At 45.3% G+C, this 13,620-nt stretch overlaps 1 protein-coding gene across 3 annotated transcripts in view; it reads left to right on the top strand.

Moving 5' to 3' along the window:
• Positions 1–13,620, top strand: part of LOC141258805 (opsin-5-like) — a 203,647-nt gene that overhangs the window by 114,193 nt on the left and 75,834 nt on the right. The window contains exon 1 of one of the 3 annotated variants that reach the window (XM_073673944.1): positions 1,136–1,372. The exons of 1 other annotated variant lie outside the window; for it this stretch is intronic. In XM_073673944.1, the coding sequence (XP_073530045.1) occupies positions 1,297–1,372 (76 nt within the window). In that variant the 5' untranslated portion in view covers positions 1,136–1,296. Of the gene's footprint in view, positions 1–1,135; positions 1,373–13,620 lie in introns of those variants that run through there. One more of the 3 variants, XM_073673947.1, reaches the window with a different exon arrangement.

The following is a 13,620-nucleotide window of genomic DNA, read 5'->3' on the forward strand; positions in this document are numbered from 1 at the left end:
TGAAATCCCCTGCCTGACGGATTCTGCTGCTGGGTAGGAGTTAGTCCCCACAGCCTCGGACTCCGGGTCCGGTAAAGAATCTTCTTAGTCAGGGCGAACTCTGCAGCTGCCAGCCCCTGACTCCTTGTAACTCTGCTGTTTCCTATGCTGCTTCTCTTCTCCACTCTCCTTGTCTGACTCACCCTGCCTCAGCCCCGGGTTTATACAGGGGAAGTTCTTCCCCTCCCAAGACTGGGCAGGAGGTGTGGCATGCACAGGATCCCTGACCAAAGGACCTCCCACCTGCTCTCAGACATAACATTACATTACTGTGGAAAACCAGACCCCTGGGGTGCCACAGTGCCACACTGGGTGTGCTGTAGTGTCACATTGGGTGTGCTGTAGTGCCACACTGGGTGTGCTGTAGTGCCACACTGGGTGTTGTAGTGTCACACTGGGTGTGCTGTAGTGCCACATTGGGTGTGCTGTAGTGCCACACTGGGTGTGCTGTAGTGCCACACTGGGTGTTGTAGTGCCACACTGGGTGTGCTGTAGTGCCACACTGGGTGTGCTGTAGTGTCACATTGGGTGTGCTGTAGTGCCACACTGGGTGTGCTGTAGTGCCACACTGGGTGTTGTAGTGCGACACTGGGTGTTGTAGTGCCACACTGGGTGTGCTGTAGTGCCACACTGGGTGTTGTAGTGCCACACTGGGTGCTGTAGTGCCACACTGGGTGTTGTAGTGCCACACTGGGTGTTGTAGTGCCACACTGGGTGCTGTAGTGCCACACTGGGTGCTGTAGTGCCACACTGGGTGTGCTGTAGTGTCACATTGGGTGTGCTGTAGTGCCACACTGGGTGTGCTGTAGTGCCACACTGGGTGTTGTAGTGCGACACTGGGTGTTCTAGTGCCACACTGGGTGTGCTGTAGTGCCACACTGGGTGTTGTAGTGCCACACTGGGTGCTGTAGTGCCACACTGGGTGTTGTAGTGCCACACTGGGTGTTGTAGTGCCACACTGGGTGCTGTAGTGCCACACTGGGTGCTGTAGTGCCACACTGGGTGCTGTAGTGCCACACTGGGTGTGCTGTGATTGGGCACTGCAGCTGTCACAGCCCTGCAGTGTGGGCAGCCCCTCATTCTCTGGTCTACACCCCTCCTGGAGTGGATTCATTCTTGCAGTCAGTGAGCAGTCAGATCTCCAGCCTCCAGCTCTGCACATCCCTCAGCTCTTCAGTCTCTGAGCTCACAGACATCACCCAGCAGGATGGAGACAACTCCAGAGCAAATGGCTTAAAGTTTCCTTCTGCAGCCTGGATGATGGAGGACAAGTTTGCTTCTACCTTACACCCTCTGGTGGATTATGGGGCTGGCACCTTCCTATTAATTGTAGGTAAGTCAGCGAAGCAAGGCTACATGATTTATATTATTAGCATTAATGTTACTACAGTTTGCATTATAGTTTTAAACTTCGTTATAAATATTGTCACTATTATAAATAATAAAGAATAATAAAAAAGGGTTTGAACAGTGATATGGAAGGTAATTATAGTGGTGGCGAATGTGATCATGTAAACATCATATGTAATAATAAGAATAAAATAGGAATTATAATAATACTGCTCAACAATAATTGTAAAAAATATAATTATAATAATATAAATAATTATATATAATATATACATTTTCTATTCTGAAAATATAATTAATTCCATTCTGGTTAGGTTATAATTTACAATAAAAAGATCTATCTATTTATTATTATCTATTTATTTCTCTCATATCTATTTCATATCTATCTATCAATCATCTATCCATATATCTATCATCTATTATCTATCTATCATCTATTATCTATCTATCTATCTATAATCTATCTATCATCTATCTATCTATTATCTATCATCTATCAATCATCTATCTAATATCTATTATCTATCTATCTATCTATCATTTATCTATTATCTATCTATCATCTATTATCTATCTATCTATCTATCTATTATCTATCTATCAATCATCTAGCCATATATCTATTATCTATCTCCATATATCTATTATCTATCTATCATCTATTATCTATCTATCTATCATCTATTATCTATCTATCATCTATCTATCTATCTATCTATCTATCTATCTATCTATCTATCCATCCATCCATGTAAAGATCCAAAAAACAGTGGGCAGCACTCAATAGCAAGTTCAATGCAAAAAAACTGGTGTCTTTATTGACCAATGTGAACAGGTGGCAATGTTTCGTCTCTAAAATACGTGAGCCTTTGTTAAGCTTTCTCTTGAGCTAAAATGTTGCTACCTGTTCACATTGGGCCAATAAATACACCAGTGTTGCCCAGTTTCTTTACTTGTTTATGTACCATAGGCTATAATTACAACCTATGGACTGGCACCTATGCCTGCACCTTTGCTTGAGCTGCTCCATTTTTTTCTTCTTTCTCTCTTTCTTTCTCTTTGACCTCATTTTTTTATTCCTTCTTTCCTCTGTTCTTCCTTCCTTCATTCCTTGCTTCCGTCTTTCATTCCTTTTTTCCTTCTTTCTTTCATTTTCTTTCTCATTATCAGTGTCTATTTTTTTCTTTATTTCTTTTCTTTCTTCCTCCTTCCTTTTTCTTTCTTTCATTTCATTTTCTTTCTTTCTCTTATCCTTATTATCAGTGTCTATTTTCTTTATTTCTATTTTTCTTCCTTCCTTCCTTTTGACTTTCTTTCTTAATTTCTTTCTATTTTGTTTCTTTCTTTCTTTTCTTTCTCTTTCTCCTTATTATCAGTGTCTATTTTTTCTTTATTTGTTTTTTCTACCTTTCTTTCTTTCTTTCTTTCTTCCTTCCTTCTTTCTCGTATCTATCCATACATCATCATATATTTATTTCTCGTTTCTATCTAATCTCTCTCCTATTAGCTGACATGAAGTGTCTCATTCAGACTGACAGTCAGTTTATGAAGAGCTGAGTAATAGCCCCTAATGGGCCTGTAATGGTCAGCGAGTCTTCCTCTATGACACCCATATGCTCTAATAAAGGCCGAGACATAATTTGCTCTCTGTAACTTCCTCACCAGTTACACTAAAGTGTCATCTTCATTCTTCTACTTGTAACTTGTTGCTTCTTATTTCCCTGTCTGGGGGATGATGTTCTCCTCTGGAAGCCTGTGTGTTGCAGCTCATCTCTCAGACATGTATAGCAGATCCTGTGGAAGATGAGAAACTCCTTTAAATCCTATTGTAGGTTGGACCCAAAAGTATAAGTAATAAAGTGAACACCCCCTCCTAATACCCACCATCTACATAATGTATGTGCTTATAGAGAAGTATACAGGCCATCCACACTAATGAACTTATGACAATGAATGTATTAGTGTTAGATTGCAAGCTCTTTAGCCAACAAGCTTACAATTTCATGCATGCCGTAGTATGTTTTATATGTCCTGTATCCATAAGTCATAGAAAATAAATGCTACATTTTACTTAAAGGAACCGGTCGGTAGATTTTTACATATGGAAGTAGGAGTATGGTCTTATAGACACTTTTCCCCCAATAATAATGATACTTTTTTTGGTAGAGATCGGATGTGCCAGTCAGGAGAAATCTAGTGTAGAAGACGTGTGTAAATCAGACAGGAAGTGCTCTAGGGGGCGTGTCACTGAACATGGAAGAAGCAGTTTATGTGCACTGACACGCCCCCAAAGCACTTCCTCTCTGATTTGCACATGACTTCTATACTAGATTTCTCCTGACTGGCACATCGGATCTCTACAAAAAAGGTATCATTGTTATTGGGGGACAAGCACCTATATAGTCATACCACTACTTCTATATGTAATAATATAAGTGCATGTTCCCTTTAAAGGGGAACTTCATAAAGACATGTCAGCTTCATGGGAAAAGCATAGAGGAAATCTACCTTAGATAACTATCGGCCATACAGCTATCTCTCCCGAGTAGCCCACACTCATACACGCTCAGTTTGGCAGAGTATTCATGTGTTTTAAATGGTTAAAGTGGAATAAGTGGCTGCCAGACACCTCTGGGAGCCTCTTATCTACCCGTAGAACAAAAAGATTGGGCTTTTAAATTGAAACTAGCGGATTCTTATTTCTCCGAATCATCATTTGTTGGGGTCCAGTTGGGTGGTCCCCATACAATTGAGATAGATGACTGATTCCACCGAAATTATGGGGTTTGGATGACTTTTATGTGTATGGGCAGGCATTTAGAAGATTTGGAATGAGTGTATACAACCAGAAAAACATCAGTTCAGATTTCACTGCCAGTCTTATCTCATGGTACAATATTTTGAAAATCATAATTCACTTTTAAACTGGAGTTGAGTGAGATGAAATAGAAAAATTTACTTTTCCAGTAACAGCGCCACTTTTATACATAGGACATAACTGGTATTACAGCTCAGCCCCATTCAAGTGTATACCAGAGCTGTAATCTCAGGCACTGCCAATAAACAAGAGTGGCGATGTTTCCTTTAAAAAAAAACATGAAAAAAATAATAAGTCTAAACTCCTTTATACCCGCACCTAACATCAAATTTTTCCCACTTCTCTGACATCTGTTGCTTCACATCAGGGGAGATTTAATGAGAGAAAAAATTATGGTGCTCACCAAGCTGCATAAAAGGAACTTCCTTTATTTCCAAATTAAGTGTATATCACAGGACTGAGTTACATGGTGTTTCGCCTTCACTTACGCTTCATCAGGGGAGTTTTACTAGAACTGCAGTTACATATTCTAGTCCTGCACTGAATTACTTGCATGCCTCCAAATAAATTTGGGATATTTTGCACCAGAAACTGAACTGTACTCCAGCTATGAGAAGGCATATATTTGCACTACAATATGCGCCCATTTTTGATGAAAGATTTACTGGTGACCACACCCTGTTCCCAGTTTTCTCGACACTTTTGAAAAATTGCATGGTGCGGAATTCGGTAACAGCCGTTTCGTATTCACTTACGCTTCATCTGGGGAGATTTACTAGAATTGCTGTTCAATAAACTAGTCATGCACTAAATTACTAGCACATCCAAATAAATTTGGGATGTTTTGTACCAGAAACTGAACTGTACTCCAGCTATGAGAAGGCGTTTATTTGAGCTACGATATGAGCCTATTTATGATGAAAAGTCTGCTGCTGACCCAGCCCTCTTCCTACTTTTCTCGCCACTTTTGAAAAGTGTCAAGAGTCGAGAAAAGTCACAAATTTTAGCACATACTTCACCTTGGTGTGCTCCATCACTTGACATATCATTGAGGAATCCTTTTCCACAGGCTTTGTGCACAAAGCAATGTATTCTATCATAGTCCAGTGCCCCTTCCAAGTTATCATCAGTGGATCCCTCTTGTGCTACCATCTCACTAGGAATACCCGTGTATGCCATATTAGCAGTGAAGAATTTGAAGTTTATGACAAGGAAATTAGATAAAATTAGCTGTAATGAGGGATGACAGCAGGATGACACCAAAACCTCCTGTGAAAGCTGCTATCAAGGCTGATCAAGCACAGTTCATCCGGTAATGACCACTTTCCATTTATCTCTGTATTGCGTTATAGTTCTTGCCCCCTGTCATCTGCCTGCAAAGCAAAAATCATAGGAATGAATATCAGACTCCCTAGACTCACAGATGAATTCCTTTATTTTATCTAGAAAATGTGATAATCGGGCAACGCCTATGACTGCATGATAATCCAAATATTTTTGCAGGTTTGATTTATTTTTCCATTTGGTTTCTATTGCTGCCTGGAAACCATCAGCAGGCTGATATTAATGGATCCTGCTACAATGATATATTACTGTATATCACGGATCAGAGACAGATAGAGATAAAGTATCCAACACACCATGCTTTTTGGTGCCATATTATCTTTCCAGATCAATAATACAACCTTGTACATAAAGCCTAAGATCAATACACATGCTTTTTGATGGTTTCCATTTTTTTTTAATATAGTATAAAACAAACTGAAAAAAAAGTCAACAGCAAATGTTTGAACTCTTGATGCTGGTTTATAACTTTTTTAGTACAGTTTTTCTAGGAAAAATTACCATACCAGTGGTGTTCTTGTGTATTTTCAGTGTGTCCTCAGTGACAATTTTCACAGGTTGCTTCGAGATTGGATTGTAATTTGTGACTTGGGGACATGTCATTACTCATTAGTCATCAGCATTGGCAGGATCAGTCATATATGACATATATGGTAGATAGCTGACCGTATCTCAGCAGCACCTTACAGATAAGTCTCCAGAAAATATGAAACGCAAAAAGCCCTGGAGAAGAGAAACGTAGTATAGTAACGCATGATTATTGCATCACACATGTGGACAAAATTGCTGGTTCTCTTCTGGTAAGAAACATCCAGAATCGTCACTGAAATAACTTGAAAGTCACAAAAGTAATTTTACATTTATTGACTATCAACCAATGAAAATCAGACATTTCTTTTGAATCCTGGTTCAACATAGAAAAAAACATTAAAGAAAATGGCCTTAACAAAAATGATGGTTCCCCTAGAAAAGATTGAAAATAATTTGACCACAGGGACATGTTAAACTAAGATGTGTACTGTAATTAGCATCACAGGTGTCTACAAACTTGTCATGAGTCTGTGTATTTAATAAGTGAAAAGTTGTCATTGTGCTGTTTGTGATCATGGTGTGTACCACACTGAACATGGACAAAAGAAAGCTAAGGAGAGTGTTGTATCTGGAGATTAGGAAGAAAATTATAGACAAACATACACGTTAACGGTAAAAGCTATAAGACCATCTCCAAACAGCTTGATGTTCCTGATACTACAGTTGCACATATTATTCAGAACTTTAAGGTCTATTTGATTGTAGCCAACCTCCCTGGGAGTGGACACAAGAGGAAAATAGATAATAAATTGAAGACACGGAGAATACGAATGGTAACAAAGAGCCCAGAACAACTTCCAAAGAGATTAGAGGTGAATTCCAAGGACAAGGTACATAAGTGTCAGATCGCACCATTCGTCACTGTCTTGGCCAAAGTGGATTTCATGGAAGACGACCGAGGAGGAAACCACTGTGAAAGTACATGATAAAAAAGTGAGACTGGAATTTGCCAAAATGCGTAATTGACAAGCCACAAAGCTTCTGGGAGAATGTTCTTTGGACAGATGAGACAAAACTCAAGCTTTTTGGCATCACATCAGCTCTATGTTTATAGATGCAAAAATGAAGCAAAGGGAAGAACATTGTACCTACCGTGACATATGAAGGAGGCTCGGTTATGTTTTGGGGTTGCTTTGCTTCAACCAATACAGGATATCTTTATTCTGCACAGGGAACAATACAATGAAATCTCAAGACTATCAAGGGATTCTGGAACGAAATGTGCTGTCCAATGTCAGAAAGATTGGTCTGAGTCGCAGGTCACGAGTCCTCCAACAGGATAATGACCCAAACCACAGGTAAAAACATCCAAGAATAGCAGACAGCAAAGCATCGGACTATTCTGAAGTGGCTTCTATGAGCACTGATCGAAGTCCTATAGAACATGTGTGAAAGGAGCTAAGATCTGCAGTCTGGAGAAGATGCCTTCATATCTGAGACATCAGGAGCAGTTTGCTCACAAGGAGTGGTCAAAATATCTGTGTACGGGTGCAGAAGTCTCATTGAGAGTTGCAGAAATCATTTATTTGCAGTGATTGCCTCAAAAGTTTCTCCAACAAAACATTAAGTGAAGGCACCATCATTTTTTCTCAAGCCATTTTCATTTTGTTTCATATATATATATTTCCATTGAACCACAATTCAAAAGCAAAGCCTGAAACTCATTAGATGATATTCAGTAAATTTCAATTATTTTTCTCAGTTTTAAATTATTTCATTGACCGTTGTGCATTTTTCTTACTTTACTGGAAGGGCACCAACAATTTTGTCCACGTGAATATATTACAAGTGGTATTATATTACATAACTACAGTGCCTCATCACATGATTATTACTCTACGTTACACTTCTATCATACCACATGATTATTACTCTACATGATTATTACTCTATGTTACAAGTCTATCACATCAATGATTATTTATTGCTCTACGTGATAATAAATCTAACATATTCTGCAGCGCTTTACATACATTATCACCCCTGTCCCCATCTCGGCTCACAATCTAAATTCCCTATCAGTATGTCTTTGGAGTGTGGAAGGAAACCGGAGGACCCGGAGGAAACCCACGCAAACACAGGGAGAACATAAAAACTCCTTGTAGATGCTGTCCTTGGTGGGATTTGAAACCAAGACCCCAGCGCTGCAAGGCTGCAGTGCTAACCACTGAGCCATCATGCTGCCCTATATGTCTAGCACATCACATGATTACTACGCTACATGATTATTACTCTTTGTTACAAGTCTATCACACCACATGATTATTACTCTACGTTACTATTATATTACATCTATCTCACACCACATGATTGTTACTCTACATGATTATTACTCTGTTACAAGTCTATCACACCACATGATTATTACTCTATATGATAGTTACTCTACATTACATGTCTTTCACACCACATGATTATTACTCTACGTTAGTATTATATTACGTGTTACGGATCCGGGTGGTGGAACCTCTGTGCTGCGGTGCAAGGAGGGACCAGAGGGGCGTAACTAGGCATCAACTCGGACTGACCAAGGTCGTACGGCGGCTCAATCGACTCCGTGACCAGGGAAGGACCGAACAGAGGGACCAGGTGCTACTCTGGGACCGACCTTGTATGAGAGCAGGTGACTCCCACGGGTCAGGAGGCAGGGACTGACCGGTACAGCAGATGAGCACGGCAGGCAGGCTGACGGGTGATCCGGGCAGACGGACTGGCAGACACGGCAGGTAACAAGCAGGAGCCTCCAGGTAGGCTGGCTGGTAGGCACAGCAGGTAACAGGCAAGTGCTTCTAGGTAAGCGGGCTGGCACGCACGGCAGGTAACAGGCAGGTGCTTCCAGGTAAGCAGGCGGGCAGGGCCCATAGACAGACTGGCGGACTGGACGGTAGACAGACTGTCGGGCTGGAGAGTAGACAAGCTGGCGGAATGGACTTGTAGTCAGGCCGGCGGGCTGGACTTGTAGTCATGCCGGCGGGCTGGACTTGTAGTCAGGCTGGCGGGCTGGACTGGTAGTCAGGCTGGCGGGCTGGACTGGTAGTCAGACTGGCGGGCTGGACTGGTAGTCAGACTGGCGGGCTGGACTGGTAGTCAGGCTAGCAGCGGGACCTGAGGGCTGAAGCAGAGTATAACACACAAAGCTACAACCTTGCACGGGCACCTCCATTTTGGAGGAGGTGCCTTATATATGAGAGGTCCTCCGACCATCGGCCTGGGACTCCTTAGGACGGCGCGCGCGGCCCCTTTAAGAGGAGGGGAGCGTGCGTGCGCCCTAAGCACAGTGCCCGGGAAGCTGCGCACGCCGGCAGCAGCAGAAGCAGGAGCGCCGGAGGACGCCGGGCGGGGAGCACGGCGGTAAGAGGGACGGCGTCTCTGCCTGTCAGGGGGCAGAGACGCCGATACTACAGTGCCCCCCCCTTTACGCCACCTCTTTTTTAGGCCTGAAAGAAATTTTTTAAGGAGAAGCCGGGCGTGGATGTTCTCCCTGGGTTCCCAAGTTCTCTCCTCTGGGCCAAACCCCTTCCAATCCACCAGAAAAAAGGTTTTCCCTCTTACCCTCTTGGTGGCCAGAATGTTCTCTACCTCATAGACGTCCTCAGCGGAGACCGGAGCTGGGGAGGTACCTGGATTGTCGGAAAAAGAATTAAGCACAACTGGTTTGAGGAGAGATACGTGGAAGGAGTTGTAGGCTACTGGGTTGATTTGCTTGAGGACTTCAAATGGACCGATGAACCGTGGACCCAACTTATAGGAGGGTATTTTGAGACGAACATGTTTGGAGTAGAGCCAAACCTTGTCTCCCGGACGGAATTGAGGCGGATCCAGACGTCTCTTATCCGCATGTCTCTTCATCCGCTCGGAGGATTGAAGAAGTGCGGATCTAGTGTCCTCCCAAATAGTGGAAAATTCGCTGACCAGAGACTCCGCGGCAGGGTTGTCCACTGAAGCGGAAAAGGGAAACGGAATCCGGGGATGTTGACCGTAGACCACAAAGAACGGGGACTTGGAAGAAGATTCGCTCTCATGGTTGTTATAGGAGAACTCGGCCCATGGTAGGAGCTCCACCCAATCGGTATGGTGAGCGTTGACGAAGTGCCGGAGGAAGCTGGTAAGGATCTGGTTGATACGTTCCACTTGGCCATTGGACTGCAGATGGTAAGCAGAGGAGAAATCCAGGGTGACATCCAGCAGCTTAAACGTAGCTCTCCAGAAGCGCAAAGTGAACTGGACCCCCCGATCAGACACAATGTGGAGGCGTAGGCCGTGGAGATGAAAGATGTGATGGATGAAGTCCTTAGCCAGCACAGATGCAGACGGGAGACCAGGCAGAGGGATGAAGTGGGCCATTTTAGAAAAGTGGTCAGCGACCACCCAAATGACCGTACAACCGGCAGAAACAGGAAGATCAGTAATAAAGTCCATAGCAATGTGTTGCCACGGGGCAGCAGGTATGGGAAGAGGCAGGAGACGGCCGGCTGGAAGAAGTCTGGGAACCTTGTTGCGGGCACAGGACGAACAGGCCGTGATGAAGTCTACCACATCCTGGCACAGGGTAGACCACCAGTAATGCCAGGTAATGAGCAGGAAGATCTTCTTCTGGCCAGCATGGCCGGCTAGTTTGGATGAATGACCCCAGTGAAGAACCTTTTTATGATCCGGAAACGCTACAAACGTCTTACCGGGTGGGAGACGAGACAAGTCCAAGGGGGCCACATTCATCACTTTGGAGGGATCGATGATATGCATAGGCTCCTCCTCTTGATTGGAAGACAGGAAGGATCGGGACAAGGCATCGGCTTTAACGTTCTTGTCCGCCGGGCGGTAATGTAGGGTAAAGCTGAAGCGGGCGAAGAACAAAGACCACCGGGCCTGATGCGGATTGAGTCTTTGGGCATTCTGTAGATATACCAGGTTTTTGTGGTCAGTATAGATGACCACCGGGTGCAGAGTCCCCTCGAGCAGTTAACGCCACTCCTCCAGCGCCAATTTGATGGCTAGCAGTTCTCGGTCTCCTATGGAGTAGTTGCGCTCAGACGGGGAGAAGAGCTTGGAGAAGAAGCCGCAGGTTACCATTCTCCCGGACAGAGATTTCTGGGTGAGCACCGCTCCGGCTCCGGAAGAGGAGGCATCAACCTCCAGAAAGAACTGTTTGTTGCAATCCAGACGGTGCAGAACTGGGGCAGAAGAGAAGGCTTGTTTTAAGGAGAGGAAGTCCTCCTCTGCTTCGGATGGCCATTCCTTAGGATTTGCTCACTTACGGGTGAGCGCAGAGATGGGAGCAGTTCGGGAAGAGAAATGTGGGATGAAGAGACGGTAATAGTTGGCGAAGCCCAGGAATCTCTGAATTGCCTTCAACCCCTCCGGACGGGGCCACTTTAAGACGACAGAGACCTTCTCGGGGTCCATCCGTAGACCTGTCTTAGAGATAATATAGCCCAGGAACGGAAGAGAGGACTGCTCGAAGAGGCATTTCTCTAATTTTGCATATAGGTGATTCTGCCTCAGCCTAAGCAGGACCTGACGAACATCCCTCCGGTGTGTAGGAAGATCCGGAGAGAAGACCAAGATGTCGTCCAGGTACACCACTACGCAAGAAAATAAGAAGTCACGGAAGATGTCGTTAACTAATTCTTGGAAGACGGCGGGAGCATAAAAGAGACCGAAGGGCATCACACGGTATTCATAGTGACCGTCCTGGGTATTGAATGCCGTCTTCCACTCGTCTCCTTGGCGGATAAGGACCAAGTTATACGCCCCACGAAGATCGAGCTTGGTGAAGATATTCGCGCCTTTAAGGCGGTCGAACAGCTCAGAGATGAGCGGCAGGGGGTATTTGTTTTTGATAGTAATTTGGTTGAGTCCTCTATAATCGATACAGGGGCGTAGTGAACCGTCATTTTTTTTACGAAGAAGAATCCGGCTCCAGCCGGGGAGGAATATTTCCGGATGAATCCCCTAGCCAGATTTTCTTCGATGTACTCCGACATGGCCCGGGTTTCGGCCAACGACAACGGGTAAATACGCCCACGGGGTGGAGTGGCACCGGGTACCAGGTCGATAGGGCAATCATATGGCCTATGAAGTGGCAGTGTCTCTGCCTCCTTCTTGTCGAAGACATCAATATAGGACCAGTAAGGTGCCGGTAGACCAGGTAAATTAGCCGGAGTGGATGGAGGTCGAGCCGGGCGAACCGGAACCAGGCAGATCTCATGGCAATCCTGCCCCCCAACGGAGCACCTCACCGGATTGCCAATTCAGAACGAGTTCATGTCTCTGTAGCCAGGGTAGACCTAGCAAAAGGGGGTGAGAGAGTCCGGAAAGCACATGGAAGGAGATCCTCTCAGAGTGCAGCATTCCCACCTGCAGGGTTACGGGCTCTGTGACGAGCAAGATGGTCACCAGAAGGAGTCTTCCATCCACGGAAGCGACTGCCAATGGTTCAGCCAGAGGTTTGGTAGGAATCTGATACTTCTCTACAAGGGACTGGGAAATGAGATTCCCAGCGGCTCCGGAATCCAGATGTGCGGTTTCAAAGAAGCAGTTCTCTCCACAGGAGATAGAGATGGATAAAGTCAAGAACGGAGAGGATTTACTCTTGCCTAGGATGACCTCTCCGAGCGGTCCTAGACACTGGAGTTTCCTGGCTTCACCGGACAGGAGCGGAGCAGGTGCTCCTTACTACCACAGTAGAAACAGCTCCCCTCGGCTCGGCGTGTTTCTTGGCGAGACTTGACCATCTTGGTCTGGTCGATCTGCATGGGTTCGGGCGAGCGTGCCCGGGGAGTTGCTGTTTGGGAAGCCGGTTTCTGGAAAACAGGAGCAAGACGGGGAAATCTTCTCTCCCGTGTAGTCTCCTTAGCACGTTCTAGGAAACGGATGTCAATCCGGGTAGCTAGTGACACCAGGTCATCCAGGGTGGTAGGAATGTCCCGGCCGGCTAACTCGTCCTTAAAGCAACCGTAAAGACCCTCCCAGAAGGTGGACACCAGGGCCTCGTTGTTCCAGGCAAGCTCAGAAGCAAGGGGACGGAACCGTATGGCATACTGGCCCACGGTGAGACTCCCTTGGCAGAGATGGAGCAATGAGGAGGCAGTAGAAATCCTTCGTCCGGGTTCATCGAAGACCTTCCGGAAGGCAGTGAGGAAAGCCGGCAGATCGGACACCAGGGAATCCCCTCTCTCCCATAGAGGGTTTAGCCATGCCAATGCTTCCCCGGTGAGGTGAGACATGATGAACGCCACCTTGGCCCGTTCGGAGGGAAACTGATGTGGCAGAAGTTCAAAGTGCAGAAAGCCCCGACATAGGACGGGGTCACCTCCAAAACGAGGAGGCGCAGAAAGCCGGGGTCCTAGCCTGGGTGCCGTGGTATTGGTAGGCAGCGGCGCTGACGGAGCGGGTGTCGCTCGACTTGAGGCGGCCACAGGTGGAACAGACAGCGTGTCCAGGCGAGAGTTGACAGACCGCAGGTAGGTCAGGAT

Source organism: Phyllobates terribilis, unplaced genomic scaffold, assembly GCF_046119375.1.
Source record: "Phyllobates terribilis strain yellow unplaced genomic scaffold, ASM4611937v1 Scaffold_3__8_contigs__length_932513732, whole genome shotgun sequence".
Lineage (NCBI taxonomy): Eukaryota > Metazoa > Chordata > Amphibia > Anura > Dendrobatidae > Phyllobates > Phyllobates terribilis.